The following is a 26,788-nucleotide window of genomic DNA, read 5'->3' on the forward strand; positions in this document are numbered from 1 at the left end:
TTATTTTTCGGTTGCCAGATTGCTATGTAGATTTAAACCCAAGCCTGAACTAGAAATATGATTTATAGTAAGTTGTGTTGAGTTACACAGTAATGTTATTAATTGAGGTCATTTTTATCTGGGATTAATTTTAAAAGCAAATCAATGACAGGGGAAGTGTCCCTTTTTTTCCCATTTGGCAACCTTGCTCACCTTGTTTACCTCTTGTTAGGTAGGTGTAGGTCTGTGTGCTTCAGGTGTGGGAGTGTGAGAGTGAGAGAGTGACAGACGGGAAGCACAGGGCCTGGCATTCTTCCCTTTTTGCCTTTCGGACACACCCACTGAGCATCAGAGGAAAGTGCTGAATGTTGGACACTTTCTCCTTTTGAAAGCTGGACGGTTTTACAGATGGCTAAGAGCAACTTCTCTCCAAGGAAAACTCTGAAGGGCCTGTTCTTCTCCAAAAGCACCACAGACCTGCAGGAATGTGGCGAGAAACAGGAGAGCAAATTCCACACACTGTTTAAACGGAAGGAGAAGAAAAAAGACAAGAGGTGAGAGAACTTGAGTGCAGCATGACTTATTCCTGTTAATGAGTGCAGTCTGAATGAGTGCTAAACACACAGCCAGCTTCAGAGGTCCTGACATCCTGCCATCCTGAAACTGCAGTCCAGTCTGTAATAGTTTAATACTATGAACTGAATCATTTGGAAATGCTGGGTTTAAAATTTCTCCTATAATTTTTTTTTTTTAAAGTATCTCCTGAGATGTTTTAACGATTCAACAATTCTGGAATACGACTTTATTGATTGTAAATATACAGTAAGGGTGGCAATATTTGCTTACTTATTGTCTTATCTTTTGGGCCATCAGTGCTTTAGGTATTATAAAAACAGTACTATTTGTGAGTAATAAAGGTTCTTGCAGAAAAGTGGCTGCTTTGTTTAGATGATTAAGTGTTCAATGCTTTATATAGTGACATTTACCCTGTTTGAAAGGGTGCACATAATTTTTATTTTTTTGAATATGTTTACAGTGTACACTGTCTCTACTGGATTTTACATGAATACTTGGTGCACACGTTATGGTCTCTACTATTGAAATGAATAGCATTAAATGTGAATAAACCTGTTTCTGTCTTTTCAATTTATACCGTAAAATGCACACCTCGAAGCTAGGAAGCTTATTGCAATTACTGATGTATCACAGAAGGGTTGGAAATGCAATCAATCTTCCTAAAGAAATACATGCTTTATGTATTTTTGGTCTCCAGAGTTTTCGAGTTCTCAGGATGCTCTGATGTACAGAAAGATTACTTTAAATGAAAATACTCAAAAATCTGACTCTGGATTGTGCAGGTTGTTGGTCCAGTTCTTCCGTTCTTAAACTCGGGGGGATTGTTAGTACTCACTACAGCTGTGTAACCTTAAAAAACACAACTTTGGTTTCTTTCTTTCTGGGGACAGTACTGTAGAACAATGTGTTCCTGGATCAGGAGGTACTGGAAGTCACGTTCTTCTATTAGCCTTTAAAGAAGCCTTGAAGAGCCCTTAAAGAGGTGAACACAGTGAATACACAAAGCCTTAAAAATATGAGAGAAACAGTTCATTGAAGCGCTAAAAAAGCAGAAAAAAATCTCACTCACGCATCGTCTGTGGGTGGGAGGGGCATACTCTCTCTGTTCTCTGTCAATCACAGCATCACTAGCCAATCATGTGCGTCTCTGAGCTTGTGTATGTGGAAGAGGGCAGATAGCACAATGTCCGGAGATTCAGAAAAGATTAAGTTCTCTTTGAGAAAACATGTTTTAGTGGAAATTAATCAAGACCAAATCTTTAGGAAAATTGATTTAGTAAAAGCCTAATGTTTTACACACACACAAAAAAAACGAATAAATTCATAAATAATAAGAATAAAAATAACGCAGATGAATTAAAACCAAACTTTAATGTCCAACCTATAGTTCCTTCTACATAGGTTAGTATTCGTAAGAAAAGTTTTTTTTTTCAAATAGAAAACAATAAAAAAATGCATTATAAATGATGTACAGATGATGTTCTGATCCCTTCCTCAATTATAATCAATTTTATTTGTATAGCTCTTTTAACAATGGTCATTTTTGCAAAGCAGCTTTACAGGATAAAAAAAAAGGAAATGTATGATATAATATACATCATTCACTTAATTAAATAAAGCCTTCTCCTAAATCTCCTGACCTCTTCAGCTCAAACAGTCGCACACAGTCACCGCAGTGTGTTGGTTAGAATGTGTGAGTGAGTTAGTGTATGAGAGTGTGTGTGGATGTGTGTGAGTGACTCTCATGGAGTCATGTGTTACATAGCTGAGTTGGAATTCAAGGTTGGAACCCATAAGAAATTCCACCCTGGGTTCAGGTATACAGTATGGTACATAGTACCGTGGGTTTATGACAGTGCCATGATGCTTTTTAGCTGATATAGTGGTAGTGGTACATGGTTCTACCTTGGTACATACAGTCATGTAACAGTACTGTACATGTAAAAGAGTGTACTATGGTACTATGGAACACATTTATGTTATGTTATATGTTAGACATATATGTTTTGTTTATGTACTGTGCTGGTAATGTTTATTGTAAACTGCAGTACCAGTTTACTTGTTATGGTTTCTTCCAAAGGTTAGTACACAATACTTGATGACACCAAGGTACTTACTGACTACCAAAGTTCAGCAGTTAACTAATATGGTACTGCCTTTAACAATAACATACCTGTAGTATGTACTAACATATCTAAAACATACCATATTAAATACCTGCTTTATTTTGGCAGTCACCGTGGTACCTAATAAGCGCCATGGTGCTCACTGCAGTATAGTGGTGCATACCATAGTACTACCACATTACCAACTGAAGTGCCACAGTACCTACCCTGGGGCTCTATAAAGTCATCTGATGCTTCCTGTGGTAATGTCTAAAGAACCACAGAGAACCCGTGTGGGTACTGTGGTACTAGTGTACAGTATACTGTAGCAAAGCAGTATACATATAACTCCTCTGTATGTCAGAGTAAAAGAAAACAAAATCAAGTGTGCAATACTAAGTGCCCCCATGATTCAGTAGCTTGTAGATCCACTTTTAGCAGCAATAACTTGAAGCAAATGGTTTCCTGTAAGACTTTATTAGTCTCTCACATCGTATTGGTCTGTTGATTGAGGTTTTTCTTCAGTTCATTAAGAACTTGCTTAAGGTCCTGCCACAGCATTACAGTTGGGTTGAGGTCTGGACTGGGCCATTTAAAAACCTTGATTCTTTAATTTCTAATGTAGATTTCTTGGTGTGCTTCAGATCATTATCCTGTTGCACGACTAAATTTTGACTAAGCTTCAGCTGTTGGATCGATGTCCTCACATTTACCTCTCGAATGCTCTAATATACAGAGGAGTTCATGGTCGACTAAATAACTGCAAGGCGCCTAAGTCCTGTGGCTGCAAAAATAAGCTTAAATCATCTTCCCTCCACCACCTGACTGTGTGTATAAGGAGTTTCTGCTGAAATGCTGTTTGTTTTTACCAAAATTGGTGCTGGGCATCAAGGTCAAACAGCTCCACTTTGGTTTCATCTGTCCATAAAACATTGTTCCAGAAGTTTGTGGTTTGTTCAGATACTGTTTTGCAGATTTCAGTCGTGCTTCCATGTAATTTTTAGACAGAAGAGGTTTCTCCTGGCACTCTTCCAAACAAACCATACTTGTTCTGTCTTCTTCTAATTGTGCTGTCATGAACTTTAACATTTAATGTGCTTAGTAAAGCCTGTAGGGTCTGAGATGTGGCTCTTGGATTTCTTTTTGTATTTTCTCGACTATCTTGGAGGCTTTCCACTTGAAAATAAATCTTATTTACTGTAGAACGTATTTACTGTAGAACGCTAAACAGAACTGCAAAAATGTTTGGATTGGAATGGCTTTATGACCCTTCTACCCTGGCATTGTGTTAACACACACTCCAGACCAGCAAACTGCCCAAACATCTGCTTTTAAGGGGGTCTGCATGATCAATTAATCAAGGGGTGTTGAGTACAGGAGCACCACCTGCCCCCAACGTACCCTCTTAAATCTCATGGAAGCAGTACTCAGTATTGCCTCCATTTTTGTTAAATAAATGATGGTACAGTAAAAAAAAGTTATTGGTTTTTGTTCGTCTGAAGTTATATCAGCCTGAGAGGCTTTGTAATTAATTAATCGAAATTAATCACATATAAATATTTGACCTGAGAACAGTGAGAAGTAAGTTTTTTCATATGGATTTTTAGTATACCATTGAATAATGACTCTTCAACTCTATATGTTTAGCATTGAGGTGATACTTGAGGCTCGATTAGCTGCGGTGATATGCGAATTCTTTGTTGAATAGCTTGCACACAACCATGCTCTTATTGACACTTCCATCCATTCGTTTTTAAATAACAAAATTTCCCATCCACAGGGCCAACAAAAGCGGTCTCATCAGCTTCTTTGTCCATGTTTACTGTGGTTTGTTTTTATCTAAACGCTAGTTGGTGCTCCAGTATAATCGGTCCACCGAAACTCATCCAGTGAGAAACGTTCTGCGGTGCAAAAATACGTGTGATTAAAATGCGGTAAAAAAATTAAACGCATTATTTTTGTGTAATTAATTAATCTAAATTAACGTGTTAAAGTCCCGGCCCTAATATATATATATATATATATATATATATATATATATATATATATATCACTTTTACAGTAGAGAGAGAGAGAGAGAGAGAGAGAGATATGAGTTGGGATGAGATGAAATCCATCCAAACCCCTCTCTAGAGAACATCAGTGCAGCGTGTGAGCGTCAGTCTGGATGCACGAGATGACATCCGTGTTTGTGTTTGCACAAGGCAAGTTGTCTTGTTTAAACACAGCTAATCTGAAACACACCCCTTTCTGTGTAAACGGAGAATGATGAGAATGTTGCTTGCTGTTTAACTGAGATATCATCATACTGTACACAGACATCACGGAGATTCCTAGCTGTGTGTCTCTGAAACAGTCCGCATTCAGACTGAACAACAATCAGATCTCTGCCGAAATCAAACATTTTCACTTTTACAGTAGGTGTGCTAAACAAATAATAGTCCAAATAATAACATCGTATTTTGCTGCGTACATTTTATCCTCAAACTGTGATTGTCTACTTCCTTCCTGCATGTCGGTGTATACACTCCCTGCTTTTTCTAATGAATAAACCACTTATAGAAACATCTTGAGGTTGGATTGTGGTTTGTCATCCTTTAACTCATAAACTCTTAGTTATGTGGCAGAACAAGTTACACATGAGTCTTGTTTTGTGCAGTTTCAAATCTCTGTGAAAAGTTTAGCATCCGAGCTCTGTGCAGAAATGGTCAACTTGAATAGAGTTAGAGTTTCTAAAGAGAGTTATAAGGAGATATAAGGTCAAGCGCTGGGTGTAGTAGATGGATCCCATCAAACAACAACATCATGCGAAGACACCTCATATACGTTAAGGTTCCACAGTTAGACGGTGTCTCTTCAACACACATGATTCTAAATTAAAAGCTTTTCCAAAGGCTAAGAGCCCTTACCTTTACAGAAAACATCTTGCACAACAGAGTTGCCAAATGCAACCAATATATTGATTTGTCCCCATCTAACTCTGTCTGCCACATCTTCCCTTGTCACTCCAACCTCTTGCATGTCCTCTGTCATTGCATCCATAAACCCTCTCCAGGGCCTTCTCTTCTCCTCCTGCCAGGTGGCTCCATCACTAACGTTCTCCTCCCGATATATGCTACTCATCCCCCCTCTGCTTATGTCCAAACCATCTTCAGCTCTGCCACCTCCAGTCTTTCTGTCAGTGCCAACGTCTCCAAACCGTACAACACTGCTGGTCTCACTACTGTCCTGTAAACTTTCCCTTTCATTCTTGCCGATACAAAAGGCTTCCATACCTCCTGGACCAACTGCCCTTCCACTCTTCATCCTTTAAATCCCTGTACTTCCTGATTTACAACCTCTACCTCATCCAACCTTTCCTCACTCTCATTTTCTTCATTTATCAGCTCTGCAAAGTGCTCCCTCCACCTTCTCAAAACACTTCCTTGCTCGGTCTCTACATCTGGCCAGTCGATTTAAATCCTTTTCTCCTTCATTTGAGTTTAGCTTCTCATACAACTCGCTATCATACAGTACATCACATCGCATCATCTTATACTCCTGTCCACTCTCCTTATCTCTCTTACTTGTACGTGTATCTCAGTTTTCCTCTTCTTTCCTGAGACCTTACAGTCTCTAATCTCTCTCAGAATGGATCTCCTACACAGCAGGTGGTCCACCTGAGTATGTCTTCCACCACTCATATGTCACTTTGTGATCCTCTTTTTTCTTAAAATATTTCTTCACCACTGCCATTTCCATCCTTTTTGTGAAATCTACAATAATCTGTCGTTCCACATTGCTCTCCTGGACCCCAGACCCATCACCTCCTCATCACCCCTGTTCCCTTCTCTATCCTGACCATTAAGGTCAGCTCCAATCACCAGTCTTTCTTCTTTGGGGACACTCACTACCACTTTCACATCACAGCCCATCTGTGTAGCGTGATGACATTTATTATGACCGCTTCCACTTCCAGTTTCACACTCATCACTCTACCCGTTCTAATCTACATAATCTAATTCATTTTAATCTGGAGAAATGTGTGTGGGGGTGGGGTCAATACTTTTGCACACAGTCCCAAAAGTCTAAATTCATTATACCAGTATTGAGCGGGTATACTGCTTACAGGGAACGTGGAGGACGGTGTATAAATCCCGGGCTCCTACAAGCGACCAGGTCACATTTCACACAAGTTTCCATCCACTGGGTTTTTTTGTTTTTTTTTTTTGACAAACTGAGTCACTGTAATTTGTCTTCATCTCAGTTTCACAAAAACTTTGCACAAAACTCTTTCTATGATGAAAGATGTGTCTTTTTTTTTTTTATCTGATGATTCAAGGACCTGTCACTCTGCATATTTATGAGCTCTGTCACTCACACACACACACACACACACACACAGACACAGACAGACACACACACACACCTTCACACACACACCTTCACACACACACACACTTACACACGCTGAAACTTTGACTCACTTTTCTGACATTAAATTAGAAAGTCTGTACATTCCTTTATGCTGAAGTGGAAATACTGGAAATTTCTGGATTGGCCTTTATTGTGTGTTTTTACTTCCATGCAGGTGTGTGTTGGGTGTGTGTGAATTAACAAATGTCTATGCACAGTTAGGTGTATAAATATGTATAGTACATTTGCTAATGTTCAGTTTAGCAAACGTCAGTTACTTAAGCAAATTTGTTTAGTTATTCCCAAAGCTGCGAACAAAATGACTAAACACATCATCTGTCAGGAAAAAAAGTCTGTTTAAACAATATTCAAATCATCTTGCCTAAATATTCTGCGTTGCGAAGTGCAAAATTCCCTTTTTTATTTTCTTTCCTTTATACCTGCTAATTGAAACACATGAAGGCTTTTGTCCAAACATGCACTGTGTGACTTAACGTACCGTACAGTGTGACATGGGAGTGGTCACTAGAGGTGTGTGTGATGAACTTAAGCTCACAAAAACCCTGATCACCTCGTGTTTTTATCTCATAATCCTGAAAAGATAAACTGGCTTGCTGTCTAGATCAGATTTATTGCTCTGAGTAACACAGCTGAAATGGTGGGGAGCTGGTTGATTGGCTTCAGTTTAAAAAAAAAAGGCAAAAAAAAAAAAAGCCACTATGTGCTGGTGAACGTTCCAACATACTGTAAAAACATTGTTACTTTTAATTGGAGCGTTTTGAGTGAAATATTAGAAGTAGTTCATCATACTGTAAATCTGTATAGAGGAAATGAATTCATACTGCACTCCTAATATTCAGGTGAATCTACTTTATCAGGTTTCACCTTTAACACAGCAGCTTTAGTTGGGCATCAACAACAAGTTCACACCTGAACCTGATGGATTGAAGTTCTGCTGAAAAGTTTTGGGATTCCCCTGCTTCTTCATGAGTTCATCCACTTTGTGCACTGCACCGAATGATATGCTACCACCACCATGTTTACCAGCTTCTACAAAGCTTTTGGAGTTAAAGACCTCTCCTGTATTTCTGCAAACACACTTCTTGTCCAAACGTTCCTCCAGATGTGCTCAGCTGCAAGCTTTAATAGAGAGTGAGTTTAGTGTGAGCTTGATGTGGAGCTTGATGAGGAGATTGGTTTGGAGCAAGGGTTTCTTACTTTTTCTCCGGGTTGATGTAAAACTGTCTTGACTGGAAACAGTGACATTGGTGTTTCAGTAGCTTCCAGTCATGGCACAACTGTGCCTTGGTGGTTCCTGGGTTGTTTCTAACATCAGCTGACATGACACAGTTTGGGTCTTTTTCCAGACTTTAGCAAAATGGCACTACCTCACAATAAACTGTACTTAAGTACAGTAGTTTAAACTGATCCAGTTAAAAAACATCCTTGAGAGCTTAATATTGCCAGCATATGCAAACTTCTACACCACTAATCGCATACTGTATGAGAACAAAGCTGAGTGTGTACCACAACATATAAAATGCACAACTAATTTTCACTCCGTGTTTAACCTGTTGGTTTTGGAGGATACTGCAGGTAGTGTCTCATCGAAACTGCTCATAGAAACCAGATAGGCCACACCTACAAACAAGAACCTAAAACCAACAGGAGCAATTTGTCATTAGCTAGCATAACACTAATTTAGCCATTCATGGGCATTGGTGTGAGTGCAATGAGTCTGGAGTCACTGATGTCTGAGATGTTTTTTGGGGTCAGAATGATCTAAACCTAAATATTATAGGTGGTGAAGTAACCAAAGGGAAACAACAGATAAGTGTGAGTTATGAAGCCAAGATCTATGGCATTACCTGATAATCCAAAAGAACGCATGTAGACCATGGGCCTGAATAACTGTTCTGGAGATGAATCACAGCTCTAGAAACGGTAAGAAGAACCCGGGTTGGAGTTCTGGAACCATGTCTGAAGATTAGGAGTTGTTGAACAGACATCTCTGTTGGAGAACCGTATCACTAGAAAAACATGATGTGGGGAATTTATAACAAGTTCATCTACAGTAGAAAACATGAGAAGCTTCAGGCATGTTCAGTCAATTCATAACTAAAGTCCGTTCTTAGACAGATCCTTAGCAGATCTTCAGGAGTAGAATTCCTATTTTCTCCCTGAAGCTCCTCCACTTCCTGCCTGTTGGAACGTGTCTATAATGGTTCAGCATTCCAGATACTAAACCCGCAAAATCTGATCAAATGTTCTTAACTGGTTTTTCTTTGAATATCCTTGTGATCTCTAGTGAGCATGTTAACTATTTTGGTTAATGGACTCTTGTCTTTTTCAGAGTGGAGTCTCCTGATCCTGCGTCCACAGAAGAGCACAGTGGAGGAGACTGGAATGCTGCGTCTATTTACGCCACTGCGCCCAGGTCAAAGGTCAGTAGACGGCCTTTCGAAGTCTCGTGCTAACTGATTAACAGACCCATGGTTAAAGCTTTTGTACTTTAATTTCTCACCTTTTGTTTCTTGGTTCTTGCTCTGTTGTTATCTATCTATCTATCTATCTATCTATCTATCTATCTATCTATCTATCTATCTATCTATCTAAAGGCTATATATATATATATATATATATATATATATATATATATATAAAATATATATCTATATATAAAAATATATATAAAAAGATTAAACCATAAACCATCTTGTGTGCGTTTGTGCAGCTGACCGACAGAGGGCAGTGTTGATCCACGAGTCTGATTAGCTCATTCATGTGCTTGAACTTTGTGAACTTTGAAACTTATTTATATTTAACGGTTAAAAAAAAGATAGTGAAAGTAGCATAAAGGGAAAACAATCATATAACTTAATGATAAAAGCTCGTGAGATACCATGGCAACATAAATGCCCATCCGCCCGTCCCTGGCACGCCCCACTCCTTCTCAAGACGTTTTACAAATTAAGTTTTTAATCTTTATTTCATCAGCTTTACTAATTTTATCATTAAATGTGAACTCATTGCATTTCACGTGCATCAAAAATCTAGAACCCATAAAGGCTTTTATTTCCAAAAAGAGTTCTTTATATATTGGAAGCTAAAAGCCAACTCCTCTCAGATGTCCATTTCGAGACTTTTAAAGGAAAAAATAAAGACATGCTTATAAAATGTTGAAGACTTAATGCTTCTTTAGTTTGTCCTTCTGGGTGAACATTTAAATGTTCCACATGAAACCCAAACACCATTTCTTTAAGAACGCTTTATTCCTTTTTTAAAATGTACAATTTTAAAAATTGTGAAGAGTTAATGGTTCGTTTGTGATCCTTTGGAGGTGATTTCTGTGTAAAGCTCCAAACAGAGAGCTTCACCATGCCGGTGTCTTGATCATCCTTTGGTCGTCCCTTAAGTGGAACCAGACAGTTCCTGTGCAGAACCCTTTATCTGGTTGCTGCCTTCCTTTCAGAAGATTCCAAGCTGAACATTTGGATCAGATGGAATGTAATCATTAATTAAACCTTATTTTTTCTACTTTTTAAAAATGAAGCCTAAAGAAATCCAGTTGAAAAATTTGTAAACGTTAGGAGGTTCTAGGTCCTTTATGTATATTGCAGAACCCAGGACCTGCCAGATATTTAAAGTGTAGTGTTCGAGAAGTTTTCCTCATCAGGTCATGCTTTGTTTGGTCTGATGTGTCCAGGGTGAGTAATTTACACGAGGAATTCTGTACTGGATCGTTTCATAATTTCATAATTATGTGATTATATGTAATAATAAACTAACAGCAGGCTTCAAGTACAATGTATGGCATGCAGAGTGCGTGTGTGTGTGGGTGTGTGGGTGTGTGTGCACGTGTCATGCTGCTTCACTGGAGGTGAATAACGAGTGCTGAAAGGCGGGAACGTCGTCCGTTCACAGCAGGTTGTTCACGTCAAAATTACAAGCTGTGAATTGTGTGTGCTTTGATGGAACTCTTTATAAACTTGAACTTGTCACTATATGTGTGTGTGTGTGTGTGTGTGTGTTAGCCTGTACTGTGATAACCGGATTAACCTTAATACAAACTTAAAAGAACGGAATATCAACATTTATTTATATTTATTATACACTTAACGTCCATTCTCACAGCGTTCAGAAATCCTGAACTGGACAGAAAAAAAGTGCTCATGCGTCTCTTAAGTGTCGTAGCGTTATCTCTCTCAGTTTTTTAATTATCATCATGAAATATTACAGTGAAGTGGATCATGGCTTCCAAACGCAGCACAGCCAGCGCTAGTGACAGGAGAAGCAAGATGTGAAGGAAAGATGTGGATTTGCACATAAAAGAAAAGTTTATTAAACAACCTGAAGGCGGAGGATTAGTGAATGAGAGTCTTAAATACATGAAAATAAGATGGAGCTGAGACCGGGGCTGGAGTTCTGCTCAGGGCATCGGCTTCACTGGTGGGTAGAGGAGCCAAAGAATGTACTTAAGTAAGAGTAGCTGTACTGCAAAATAATATTACTCAAGTAAGAGGAAAAAAGTATTCGGTGAAAAGATACTTAAGTACTGAGTAACTGAGTAAATGTCAGATTATTATTATTATTATTATAATTATTATATAATTATATAATTAGTGTGTGTGTATACAGTATATACACACACACACAGTATACAGCATATATAATATAAGTATAGTATATTATATACACTCAACAAAAATATAAACGCAACACCTTTGTTTCTGCTCCGATTTTTCATGAGATGGACTTAAAGATCTAAACTTCATTCCAGATACACAATATTACCATTTCTCTCAAACATTGTTCACAAATCAGTCTAAATGTGTGATAGTGAGCACTTCTGCTTTGCTGAGATAATCCATCCCACCTCACAGGTGTGCCACATCAAGATGCTGATCTGACATCATGAGTAGTGCACAGGTGTACCTTATACTGCCCACAATAAAAGGCCACCCTGGAATGTGCAGTTTTGTCTCACAGCAAAATGCCACAGATGCCACAAGCATTGAGGGAGCGTGCAATTGGCATGCTGACAGCAGGAATGTCAACCAGATCTGTTGCTCGTGCATTGAATGTTCATTTCTCCACCATAAGCCGTCTCCAAAGGCGTTTCAGAGAATATGGCAGTACATCCAACCGGCCTCACAACCGCAGACCACGTGTAACCACACCAGCCCAGGACCTCCACATCCAGCAGGTTCACCTCCAAGATCGTCTGAGATTTGCATAACCAAACAATTTCTGCACAAACTGTCAGAAACCGTCTCAGGGAAGCTCAACCGCATGCTCGTCGTCCTCATCGGGGTCTTGACCTGACTCCAGCTCGTCACCGTAACAGACTTGAGTGGGCAAATGCTCACCTTCGATGGCGTCTGGCACGTTGGAGAGGTGTTCTCTTCACGGATGAATCTCGGTTTACATTGTTCAGGGCAGATGGCAGACAGCGTGTGTGGCGTCGTGTGGGTGAGCGCTTTGCTGATGTCAATGTTGTGGACCGAGTGGCCCATGGTGGTGGTGGGGTTATGGTATGGGCAGGCATCTGTTATGGACGAAGAACACAGGTACATTTTATTGATGGCATTTTGAATGCACAGAGATACCGTGATGAGATCCTGAGGCCCATTGTTGTGCCATACATCCATGAACATCACCTCATGTTTCAGCAAGATAATGCACGGCCTCATGTTGCAAGGATCTGTACACAGTTCTTGGAAGCTGAAAATGTCCCAGTTCTTGCATGGCCAGCATACTCACCGGACATGTCACCCGTTGAGCATGTTTGGGATGTGCTTGACCGGCGTATACGACAGCGCGTACCAGTTCCCACTAATATCCAACAACTTCGCACGGCCATTGAAGAGGAGTGGACCAACATTCCACAGGCCACAATTGACAATCTGATAAACTCTATGCGAAGAAGATGTGTTGCACTGCATGAGGCAAATGGTGGTCACACCAGATACTGACCGGTTCTGAGTCCCCAGACCCCCAATAAAGCAAAAAAACGCACATTCCAGGGTGGCCTTTTATTGTGGGCAGTATAAGGTACACCTGTGCACTACTCATGATGTCAGATCAGCATCTTGATGTGGCACACCTGTGAGGTGGGATGGATTATCTCAGCAAAGCAGAAGTGCTCACTATCACACATTTAGACTGATTTGTGAACAATGTTTGAGAGAAATGGTAATATTGTGTATCTGTAATGAAGTTTAGATCTTTAAGTCCATCTCATGAAAAATCGGAGCAGAAACAAAGGTGTTGCGTTTATATTTTTGTTAAGTGTATATATATATATATATATATAGTGTAATTATAATAATTATATAGTGAAACAGCTAAACTTACGGCGCCATGTTCCCTCCGGTTAGAAATCGTGTTTTTATGCGCTGAAGTTTCTGTCTGTTTTGTCAGATAGAGAAGACATTGCAATATAAAGCTGTGCTTTTACAAGCGAAACATGCTTTGTTTATGATGCCAGGGATGCCGGCTGAAGATTTTCTCCCACAATTCCGCCTGAACACGTGTCTGACTAACGTGTTTATTGTTGCTGCGTCTGATTGGTGATCAGTCATGTGGTAGATCCACCAGCTGCACGTGTAGAATAAATGGTAGAACAGTAACAGGTCGAGTGGAGCCGAATGTCGTGGAGTGAGAGTCGCGTTTCTTCTTCACAAATCTACTCAAGTAACAGTAAACAGTACGCTGCAGTAAAACTCATACTCATAAAAGTACTTTTTATTTTGTTGTTTTTTTTTACTAAACGTAACTCTACGTTACTACCCGCCTCTGATCGGCTTAGTGGCGAAAAAAAAGTAGGAAGTGCGTTTTAAGAATGCAGTAAAGGAGATTAAAATAAAATGTCGTTTTGTCACGCAATTATTGTTGGTCCAAAATTGTTTTATTAAAGTAGTTCTAACTTTAAATCCTGTACCAGTCGTGTCCTAATGTTTGTAACATTGCCAAATGAACAGCGTAACAACGTTTTAACAACTGAAAATTCCTGTTGGGATAGAACCCATAACATGTTTAAACAAGCTCGCAAAATACCATTATGTTGCTTTTTTCCTGTGCATTAATTTCACTTTTCATCACTGGAAGGAATTCTTTCTTTGACTCTCCACACAGATAAAAATATGAGGAAAAAGAATGACAGCAATTATAATGTAAATGATATTATTCTAGAGGAATCTGTTGAGCCGGCGAGCGGCATCAGAACCGTCCTGATCATCTGACACCGTGCAGAATGACTTAAATTCAAATTACACTCATTAAATTATCGCTTATTTAAATATTGTGGTTTACATTTAAGTATTTAACTACACGTTACTGATGCTGCTTAACTGCTCAACAGGGTTTCAGCCCCTTTTTATTGGTCGAAACACCTGAATTTAATAATGTAATATTTATGATTCATTTCAATAGACGTACGTTCATGCAGTAGTTTATTGTGTGATAGATGAGATTCAATGTAAAATATGTAATAAGTTACATTATATGGACAAAAGTCCAAAACTGTTAATTATTAAATTCAGGTGTTTCAGTCAGACCCCAATGCTCAGTGAAGGACAATCTTAATGCTTCAGTATACCAAGACATCTTGGACAATGCCATGTTTCACTGAACTTGGTGTAGACCCTTTTCCATTCCACCATGACTCCGCCCCAGTGCACAAAGCAAGGACTATGAAGACATGGTTCGATGAGTTCGGTGTGGAAGAACTCGACCGGCCCGAATACAGAGCCCTGACCTCAACTCCATCGAGCACCTTTGGGATAAACTGGAACGGAGATTGTGAGCCAAACCTTCTGGTCCAACATCAGTGCCTGACCTTATAAAGACACGAATTCCCACAGAATTGTCGACGGCCTTCCTAGAAGAGTGGAAGCTGTTATAGCTGCAGAAGGGGGACCGACTCCATACAGAAGTGTGTGTGTTTGGATACAATGACATTGCAGGTTTGGACAAATACTTTTGTCCATATAGTTTCCCTTAAATACCACGAATACTGAAACTTGAAGGGTATTAAATACAAATATAATAATTAAAAATTAAAAAGCTATTCTAATAAAAATGTGTAAAAGTTTCATTTGTTACAGAACCAGGACTGACTTTTTTCCCCTTTGATATCAAATCCACCATCCATTGGTTCTGGATATCATCATCATCATCTGCGCCATCTCTGATTATTAATATCATTAAGGGTTCTGTGCATTACTGCAGGTTCTCCCTGTGCTTGGTGGGTTTCCTTAAGGTACTCAAGTTTCCTTCCTCGGTCCAAAGACATGTAGGTTGACTTTGTGAGAGCCACCACACCTTCTTAAAGAACCAGAAACCACTGTTTTTTTTAGGATCACTCAGAAATTTGCACAATCAGGTTTTTGATTATTATCTCTGACGTGAATCGCAGGTCTGTACGACTGGCGCACGTTAATTTAGAGCACGTTACAGAACAGAGGGAATGTTAAACCTTTTGTAATCTGTGTTTGGTTCCATTAACTCATCAGTGGTCTGCTTGTTCTATCCCTGTCCACATGGAGAGCTCTGAGATTTAGAGATTTGTTCTGATGTTACTATGTAACTATTGTCTCTAATAATCTATAAAACGATGGATCCTTTAAGTAGACTCTCATTAATTATAAATTAAATGCTCCAGCGAACATGATTTCATTTGTTAGAGGAAGATCATTTAGAAAAAGTGTGAGCTCTGATTTTATTTCTATTTATGATACATAACGAAATGTAAAATCTGATTACAATTTAAATTCTGTAATATTATTATTTAATGCCTATTTTAATCAATAAATGTTTTCCACCAGTTTTAATGACTATTGTTTAAGATGTTATTTAGAAAGAAGAAACATTGTATACAATATTTTTATCCTTAGTGCATAATTTTGTTCTAAATTTAAACACTACAAAAAACTTTGTTTTGTAAACAATTTATTTATTGATTGTAAACGTATAGATTGTAAACAATTGTGGAATTACTAAAATTATTAGTAAAATTTAAAATAAAAATAATTTATTATTAATTTTTAAAAAGCTTGATGTTGTTTGTTATAGAAAAATGGAAAGAAGTGTAAATCCTGAGTCCTCTGAAGATGTGGGAGAGTTAGAGCTTTACCATTGACTGTTACAAAGCACTGACACTGGAGACTCCTTCCACACATGTTAAAGTACTCAGCATAAGTCCACACTTCCTCTAAATGGGTCCAAATCAAAATGTTGCATTAAAAGTACACGTCTCTGGCCTAAGAACACTGGCTGTTTCTTCACCTTTATTTCTACAAGATATTTATCTGTGTAAAGTGTTTGATGAAGTGATTTAAAAACAGGTAAGATAAAGAAACAAACAAGATGAAGATTTAGGTGTTTTTTTTTTTGTCATTTGGCAGATGGCCTTTCCCACAGCTCCATACAGTAATTCCCCACACTGGTTTCCTGGGTTACTGACCATCCGCACCATCAGTCTGAAGCACTGATGTGATTTTTATTTTAAACCAAGTCGTTAATGTAAAGCAGGGTGTTTAGACATGAGTCTGAGTCTCAGCTGTTTGGACATCTAGAGGAAGTTTATCACCACCAAGGTGCCAGAACAGAACCCTGAGAGGTGGAGGGAGCGTTCGAGCAGTGATTCAAACTTCTGGGGGAATAAACAGTTTTAAATAGGATTTAAAAACATCTATTCTACTTTACACAGATGCATATTCATATTTTCTCTCGGGGAACGTGAACACATAACTGCGGCTTTTACTCACAGCTCCTAGGCTGAAGAGTCAGAGTGATCGCGCCTTTCCAGTAACAGCCCCTAAACTTTGGACTGAGCCGCCCCTGTACAGGGTTATCAGACACGCCCCGACTCAATCTCACCCCAAGACCTTTTTATACACTTTGACATTTAATACAGAGTGATGAGGTATTCTTCTCTTATTTGTTTTTATCATGTATTATTTATTTATTATTTTCCTGTTTTTTTTTTCTTATTTTATACTATGAGGGTGTACTTTTTATTGTTGTATATTGTTTCATTTGGATTTTATTTATTCTTATTATATACTTTTTTTAATTGTCTGTTTCTGTTGCAGCTATTTTAGGATTGTGCAGCACTTTGGTCAACTAAGTTGTGCTAAATGTGCTTTAAAATAAATTTTACTTGACTTGACTCTGTCTGTCTCTCTCTCTGTCTCTCTCTCTCCCTCTCTCTCTCTTTCTGTGTCTCTCTCTGTGTCTCTCTCTCTCTCTCTCTCTATCTCTCTCTCTCTCTACAGAAGGGGCTGTTCTCCCGTTCTGAGACTGACCTCCATAAACCCAAGCGCTTTGCCACGCTTTCTTTTGCCTGGAAGAAAAAAAAGAAGAACAGAAATCTCTCTCAGAGCTTCTCGAGTATCAATGTGGAATCAGGGGTCAAAGGTCATTCAGAGAAGGATTCAGAGAATGAAGATAAGATGGAACAAACTTCCCTATTGCAACAAGTGCATTCAGAGGTAGCCGAGATTGAATTAGTGGACAATGACACTGAAAGCACTCAAAACGAAGATCCAAACGAGGCAGAATTTAGGCTAGCTAACACCCAGCACATGTCCGTTCCCTACATCGACAACTCATTTTCCGACAGTGATGGTTACTGTACTCCGCCAGAAAGCCCCGGTTTGGGTTTTTCTTATCCACATACCGTCAACAACACGGAAACGATACCTGCCAGAACATTTAAAGGCCACCTCACACCAATCATTCCCACTCCCACCAGCACTGTGGCTTCTTCCATCAACAGCACGCACATAACCGGACACCATGTGGAAATGAGCACCAGTGCTGATAGCATGGATCACTCTCTCGTACTTCATCAAACGGACGTGGCTGAAAAAACTCCACACTGCATCCTATCACCTGACTTCACCTCTCACACGGTTGTATTTGGGAAATTCGAGGAGGAAAATGCTAACCTGGCTTTGGGCTATCCTGAACAAAGCTCCAGTCAGCTCAGTGAAATCACTGACTTGAAAAAGAGACCTTCAGATGACAAAGACGTATCACTTTACGAGCCTGAGATAGGATTCCACAGAAACCATTCTCATGTAATTGATGGCCCCAGTCAAGACAATGATACCTTTAGGAAGAATCATCAGGAAGAAAAGATCATGGATCGTATTCCAAGTCCAGATTGCTTTTCATCCATCTCATGGGAAGTTCCTGAAGATTCCTGCTCAAATGATCCAAAGATCAACTCCTCAACTGAAATCCACAACTCCTCTTTTGGTGAAAATGATCAAAATCCAGCTTCAGTAGATGTTCCTCTAGTTAGCCCTGAGGCAGACTTCTCACCTATATTGACAAGAAGAATCATATCTGATCCTCACCCTGCAACCTTTGACCTCTTAAGTTCCTCATATACTAGTGGCTTTAATCACAGCAATAATTTGTCAGATCCACCCTCTAAACCTGACCATCCAAAGCAAGAAAAAGAACCTCAAGAACCATTTACCTCCACCAGCCTGTTGTTTGATACATTTAACAAATCCTTGTCTCCTGAAAGCCTCTCCATTCCCGCTGATAACTTAACAATGGATTCTTATATTTCTGACCTTTCTCTGCACTCTTGGTCTGAAATTCATGAATCAGAAAAGTGCAAAGTAGGAAATAATTTAAAAGCAGGTAAATATGATGAAGAAGGAACTGATGATATTGCAGCTGAAGGATTTGCCAGTAGACCTGCAGTATTTGAGATGTGTTATTTATCAGAACAGAAGGAACCTCAATGTTTTACAGGCAATAATGAGACCATGATAGATGAAAATAGTTTTTACACCATTAAGTCAGACAATATTAGCTGGAATGAATCATGTAGCAGGAAATATTCACAAGATGATGGAAATGCGGTGATGTTGGATACAGAAGAAAGTTTTACACGCCACAAGGAAAGTGACACCAAGATAAATCCAAATGTGTTTCAAAACGAGGACATGCTTGGATGGTCGACCTTCACTACAAAAATAAAGGAGAATGTTGAAGAAAAAATATTTAGTCAGGAACAAGTGTTTCTCAGGGATGAAGGAAGCAGACCAGCACCATTAGCTGGAGAAAGTGAGGCACCACCAGGTGAAACCAACCAGCAGCTTGATTATCTGCCTATTATCAAACCAGACGCACCAGTTCTGCAACTGTACATGTCTGAGGAATGTGTCACTGCCCCTCCCTGTAGTCTGCACGGTGAAGTGTCAGTCACAGACTGCAAGACGGAAACACACCAGAGCGTGGAGGCAGGGTCAGGTCACTCCCAGAAGTCTGGATCTCCGATACCACCACAGTGGGAGGACTCGACAGGGGGTGGAGTAAACGTCAATGTTGTTAAACTCCATGTGGATAGAGACGATATCACTACACCTGAGCCAGAGAAACCACCTGTCTCCTATTACCGAGTACCAAGACTAGATCCTGCTGAGCCACGAGGACTAGCAGACACCAGGGACACTTTCCAAAAAATTCAAAAACAACACAGTGCTGATCGAGAGCACCAAGACATTTTGGGGAATCCCATCCTCCAGGCAGAGAACTCAACTAGTAGCAGTAGAGATACCTGTGGAATCTTCACTGAAAGAAGCAGTCCCCCGGGGGGAGTCGTTATTCGCATCAGAGAGTTTGGGGACAGAGAGGAAGAACATCAAGACGCAAACAGGGAGAGGACGCTCTCGATCCATCAGCCTGCACCAAGATACACATCACTTGACTGGTAGGTGTGCTTTTACGTTTTTATTTATTTTATTTATTTATTTTTTTCAATTTTTTTGTAGGAATCATGGTCTTAAATTTGAGATGTTGGAGGGCTTGAAGGTATCTGCCCTAAAGTGGTGCATTCCCCAGAAATGAATACTTTCATTCAGAAGCTTGTGATTCCTGTCTATTGCCTCCCTCCCTCCCTCACCTGTCTAACTCCGTCACACTCTCTAAACCTCTTACCTTTCATGAAATCTTTTTTTATCTCAGATTCTCAGCATTCTTTAGAAATTCTTTGGCATTGCTTTTTTAGATGACTGACATTAGATCTGATTTCTTCACATTTAATTCATAAATAACAACTCCAGAGCTGTCCTCATTATGAAACACTGCTCAGCTTGTTTTGGGTGGAGGACACACCTGATCGCATCTGTGCCCCGCCCTCCAATAACAGCTTCGTATCTCTAGAGCCAGGTTTATGTTTCTTTAAAAAAAAAAAGCGGGGGAGAGTAGCGATGTAGAACGAACAATATTAAACCATCGGTACAAAGTGTAACTGATAACCAACGCCGGAGGTGTGTCTCACGCTCGTACAAATTCCTGACCTATTTGAGGTTTTCCACAAATGCTGTGCATCTTAAAATGATTGAGCTTATTGTCCGTCCATCTCCCTGCAGAGAATCTGTAGATTAGAGCAGGTGGCGTTGCTCGACTGTCAGCTGCATCACATAGACGTGTGAATGCTTCTCGTGTTGTTTTGCAATGTTTCATTTAATCTGTAAAATGCCACACCTCATTCCAAACTCATTTCACTTTGCCTTTGTGACCTGGCACCAGGCTGCCTCCATGTACAGTACCACAGGAATGCATGTCTTGTGTAGGCATCACCAGTGGCACCATGTACTACTGTACAAGTACAACACAGCCACAGATTTGAGCGATTGTGTAAATTCTGTGTAAATTGGATATGATGCTATAAAACAACATATAGTGCTGAACCATTCCTCAGTCCAGTCATGTGGCTCTGAGATCCCTGAGATCAGATCCCCGCTCACACACAGCTCCAGTTTGGGTTGAACACTTTCAGAGTTCATTCATGTCCAGCTGGACCCATATAAACACTGTAGACACACCTTAGGGTGTTCATTTAACCCTCTGGGTGTTAATTAAAACACTGGAACTTTTGTCAAGTTCCAACCTGCAATTAGAGAAATAAATACACAGTATATGAGCTCTTGGAGCAGCACGTTGGCTTGGCGGTGTGTGGATGTCTGGTCTCACCTCCGGTCTGTTGACATGTACTCCTCATGCTTAGTGAGTTTCAAAACTGCCCTTAGTTCATGATTAGTGTGTGTGCATGTTCGTCTGTTTGAATGTGTGTGTGTGTGTGTGTGTGTGTGTGTGTGTGTGTGTGTGTGTGTGTGTGACACCTGCTACCCTACACAGTATAAGTGGTATAAATAATGGATGGAAGAAATTAGCGAAGGTTATTGTTGTCCTGTAGCTGTACTCACTCGCTAGCTTAAACAGGTACTGTATGTACAGCTCCTGCTGTTTATCATCATAAAAACAACTAATAATATGCAAGGACCAGACACATTACAAGAGTAGTGATTATTTCCAACTCTTTCCTCTGGACCCCTTGTGTTGTCTCACGTTTCACAATGAAAACAAGATCTTCGATGCTTTAACACATGAAATAAATCTACAATCCTCGCATGCCTTCATTATGCTCTTCTTTTAAACCTGCCACGCCTCACGTGGGTTTGATTTGTTACGCGACAGGTTTCTCGTGCCGTTTGTGTCACGTGGACTGATCCTTAGTAATCGGGGTTAAACCTGATCACATTCCTGTATGTTGTCAGAAAGTGTATTCCAGTCATTCCAAGCAAAAACAATAGAAGTGGGAGTTTATCAGCATCTGGAACAAGATGTTAAGCTGGATGTCATCGATAGCTGGACAGTGACAGGCTGATGAATTGCCTTGTGTTCTGATTAGTTGATTAATTTTACAATTACAACAGCAGCAGTGACAGTAGTGCAGGTTTATATTAATTCACTCATCGTTTTACGCTCCACGTTTTTTTGTTTGTTTGTTCGTTTTGTTCGTTTTAAACCATGATTATTTCACTATAACAGCACCACACCAAGTGATTTATTTCATTACATAGACACGGCTGATACTAAGGTATTTGTTTTGGGAAATGCCAAGACCAGATTTCACAGAAAGCCTGGATACAACATTCGTATTACGCTGAGGTGATGTTTACACTACAAACACTAATCATCACCCATTCTGACCTTTTCCACACTTCGTAATGCTACAGTGGATTTGCAGTAACTGGGAGATCAGGACTCTCGATAGATTAAAAATAGTTCATCCCTTTATTTAATAAAAGAGGAATTTTTTGTGGTTAAGTGTAGAACTAGTTCTTCCTTCCGGTGTAAGTGTAGTGATATTTAGCCGAGATTACAGCATGACCTGTCAATTATCCTGAAGTGCGAGTGAATCTGTAAACGAAGATGATGGTTCGTTAATGACTTCTTTCTACCTGGACCAGAAATCATGCTGGTGCTTGCGTTTGGTTGTTTTTTTTCCCCCCATAGTCTACCTATCAGACCTGTTTTAAACTAACACACGTAAACATGTTTCCTCGTAGTTTTAAATCATTATTCAATTATCATCTAATCAAATCGTATTATATACTTTTTGGTCTGTAATTCCTAGAAATGTCAGTGTACTTAAATTTAAATCCTTTATGTATAATGATGGTGTACATACTCACATGGTTCATATGAATGTATGTTCTGCTGAGAAGAAGATGACAAATAAGAAGGACTTTTAGCCTTTAACCTGGAGGTTCACACACTTTTCACGAGAAATCACCCCAATTGGACTTTTTCATATCACCTGTTCACACTGATAAATTGAACTAATTATGTTTGTAAATGTATGTATCTTATAAATTGTTTTATGAATTATTTTTCTGAGTGTGTAAAATAAACAAATAAAACTAAAGAGGACATTGTGTAGGATACAACACAACCACATGGGGTCATGATCTCTTAGTCTGAAACTTAGGCTTTAGCTTAATCTGAGATCTTAAACTTTGCCAAGGAGCTCTCAAGACTAGAAACACGGTGAAGATTTATTTAGATTTCTAATGTTTATTATTAAACAGTAATCTGATTGGATTAGAGCCGTTCCACGAGTGGTGATAATAGACAGTAACAGCACTGGGAAGTTCAACTGTAGCAAAATAATATTATAAATTATAATTTCTTAATAATAAATGGTGTTTGTGGAACTGTTGTATAAACTCAAAGTGATATTGCTTAAATGTTTATACTGCTATTTATAATAATTCTAATAATTAGAGCTGTGTGATTTAAATGGCTCTGCAATTTAATCAATCTTTTATTGGTTGCTTCTGATTGGTTTAAAGATCCTCTGCCAGCCTAAAGTAGCCTTTGGGTTTGAACTTACAACATTTCTTGAAGAACCCAAAGCATCTGTCTTATCAATTCTGAACTTTTTCTGATTTCATACAGTGGATTTGCAGTAACTGGGAGATCAGAACTCTTGCTAGATTAAATCCTATAATAGTAAAAAATAAATAAATAAATAAATAAATAAAAAAGGAGTAAAACTCATTCAGTAAGTTCTGAAATATTATTTAGAAATGAACAATATTCTCAAGCATGGTGGTGGTAGCATCATCTTATCTACACTAGTCCTCTCGTTTGCTTTGACTAATCTCCACTAACAAAATCAATTTCATTTTTTCACTTTCAGTGGAATATTTAGAATTTTATATTGCGAGACCCTCATTGATACTGTTTTCGAAAGTTTCTCCAGGAATTGTTTTGCTAGCTCATTAGCCTTCATGATGCTGAATAATAAGCAATGAGCAATAACAAAAACGTTTAACATTTAGTGGATTAATATTACTACTATAATAATAGTAATATAACAGTAGTAATGTTAAAAGTAAAACATAATAATAATAACATTGTATAATATAAACACTATTATAATTTATTTGTTAACTCTAATGTTTAATATATTTATGCTAAGTCTCCTGACCAAGTTTCTCACATCAGGCTAGCACATAGCAGCTCTTGTGTGATGTTTCTGTGCCAACTATTTTCATATAGAATGACTTGCATAAGTATTTACCCCTTTGGTCTCAGTGACGGAACCAAAAGACTGAAGCTACAGTAGGTCAGCATGCTACCACCACCACGCTTCACAATGAGGATGCGGCTGTTTCAGAAACAGATCTAGCATGTTTAATTTGTCTATTTTTGAAAGCTATTGTGGCCACACAGTCTCTTAAACACAGTGGGTTATTCTGTGTAGATTCCTGACAAGTAATCCCAAAAGAGATAATATTTCAGTTCAAGGTTGTGCTTAAACAATACATAGAAGAGTTAAATAATTATGTAAGAAACTTTATAGCAATAAGCATGTTTTTTTTTTTTTTTATTGCGGTTAAATTATAATACGCACCCTGATTTCAAAACTCAGATCACCAGGACATGACGCTCATTCATCCACTGTGTGAGAGTTCATGTGTGAGTCAATCAGCAGTTACTCTGAGCTGAAAGGTCACACATGCACCACTTCTCGAGGAATGATCTCGTGTTTCATTGAGTAGTTTATGTAGTAAATGTTTAATATTTTATAAGCACTGAATAGTTTATAGCAATAGTTTAATAAATGCAAAAGCTGTCTGGAACAGGGTTTAGAGATAGAGTGATATACTGTATATGTGATACACGGAGATGTCAGGGCTTTCACTATATATCACTTTTTCTTTTCTTCTTTTATGATTATTTTCCACATTTTATTCATATGTAAGAATTAAGCAAAGTAAGAGCTGTCAACTTCTTTAAACTGTATAAAGAGCTGCTATTATTATTATTATTATTATTATTATTATTATTATTATTATTATTTCTCCCTATTTTTCATTGGTTTTGAGAGACAAATTAGAATAATCGAAATTAGTATATCCAGTAACTGCAACACTACATCTTAACATAATTTGATGATTATTTAAGTGGAGTGAGAACATTTTAAAGAAAATAAATACAATTTGCAATCATAAACAAGAAGACTATGACTTTGGCTAGGAACCACGGCTGAGACTGATGCTAATGTACTGGTTACATGAACAGAGACGACGATAACAGTAGCACGAGCCCAAGACCGAGGCCACGACTATGACTATGTCAATGCTCATTTATGATTATAATATGGACATGCTAATCAAGCATGACCCATAAATATTCTATACAATGGATGTGATGGAGGGGTGCATGCTGGGAGCCTCGAGCCAAAAGTCAATATACAGTAAGAATCTTTTCTAAAAAATGACCTTAGCATCATGACACAATGCAAGACTGTTTTTGTTGTTGTTGTTGTTGTTGTTCGTCCACTCCTAATCTCACTGTAGTTTAATTCAACTGACAAATGTCTAAAACAAAAAGAACACGTGAACACAATACAGGCCTTTATTTTATTAAAATTAGTTTTCAGGATTCAGCTTTTAGAGGTTTATACAGTATATAAGCATCCTGTCTTATTTTGTTCTATTTGTCTGAAAAAAGTCTTAAAAGAAAAATGACAAAATAAAAATCCTTCTTAAAGAAGTTGTGTTTAAAGTTGTGTGTGATGTGTGTTTGAGAGATTGTAAGAGATGTTTTGTTCTTGAGAATTGTGTAAATGAGAAAACAAGGAGGAACAATGTCACTCCGGTTTCATAATCGTAACACAGTTTTATTTATTTATTCATGTATTTATTGCCATAAACAGGCCGATGACAGCAGAAAGACAGCTCTGACTCGTCAGTGTTGGAAAAGTTTGCGTGTTTGTTTGTCCAACAAGGAATTCCTGAAATGTTTCCGTTGCTGTTCTAAAACTGGTCAGGCAACCGGAGTGTCCACATGGTGTGTGTGTGTGTGTGTGTGGGTGGGTGAGCGAGGGTGAGAGAGAATGTCCTCTTTATCTCGAGTGTAATCTAAGAAAGTTTTTTGTGTGTCTGAAGTTTGCTGACGATGTGCTAGACCATGAATACACCGGCTCAGGGCCAGTATTTGGGGCTGTTTCAATACTTTTTCACCACTAGGGTGCGCACAAGGCTAGTGTTTAAGACCTAGGGTTAGGGTTAGATATAACTTCCTTTCTGTTTGGGCTAACTAAAGTGAATTGTTTATAGAAAACCAAAGATCCTCCACATATATAACAATAAAAATTGATAATAACAAATTCAAATTTTATTTGTCACATACACAGTATGATGTGTAGTGAAATGCTTATATGACCGCCCTTGACCTTTAAACACTAAATTATCAATAGAAATAAAAATAAAAATATTGTATAATGTATAATGTCCATAAATAGACTATATTGTTAGTTGTGAGAAATGTCCATAAAGTGCAGTGTACAAAAGGAAGTTTTTTTAGTCCTGTGTGCCGATAATTTCTGCATAATAAAACTTAATGGTCTTCTACGATGTGGCAGGGACCTAGCATGTTTATAGCACGAGTCTGAAGAGGGCGCTGTGAGAACTCCATCGACAAAGTAACAATGCCTTGACGTCCCAATGAGCCCTCAGTCAGAGCATCAGCCAGTGCTTCCTGTCTGTGCCATGCCTGTATTACTTTAATGAAGTTCCTAAGAAGTTCCTTTAATAAAAATATAATAAAAACCCTGTTTTACACCAGCAGCAACTTACAAGTAAAGTCTCAATTTGAAAAGATGTACAAAACATAAAACACCACAAATAAGTAATAATCATAGAAAAACTAAGATCTCTTTGGTTTATCTCAACATGATTGAATCTAATACATGTTAAGTTGTTGAATTTCATGCAAATACAACATCATTTATTCATGTTTATCTTGGAAACATGAAATTATTATGTACAAAACACATATTACATTTTAATACATGTAACAGGTAGCCATGTTCATTTTTTTTGAGTGTATAAGAAAGAAAATGG

The 26,788-nt window shown here is 38.5% G+C and overlaps 1 protein-coding gene across 1 annotated transcript in view; it reads left to right on the top strand.

The window, feature by feature from the left end:
* The first annotated feature begins 350 nt into the window (after positions 1–350).
* The window catches only part of crybg2 (crystallin beta-gamma domain containing 2), a 49,302-nt gene continuing 22,864 nt past the window's right edge, over positions 351–26,788 (top strand). Inside the window, exons 1-3 of the mRNA XM_053514328.1 lie at positions 351–533; positions 9,409–9,499; positions 17,336–19,794. Coding sequence (XP_053370303.1) covers positions 388–533; positions 9,409–9,499; positions 17,336–19,794 — 2,696 coding nt within the window. The 5' untranslated portion in view covers positions 351–387. The remainder of the gene's footprint in view (positions 534–9,408; positions 9,500–17,335; positions 19,795–26,788) is intronic.

The sequence above is a fragment of the Clarias gariepinus genome, chromosome 16 (genome assembly GCF_024256425.1).
Source record: "Clarias gariepinus isolate MV-2021 ecotype Netherlands chromosome 16, CGAR_prim_01v2, whole genome shotgun sequence".
NCBI classification, from domain to species: Eukaryota; Metazoa; Chordata; class Actinopteri; order Siluriformes; family Clariidae; genus Clarias; species Clarias gariepinus.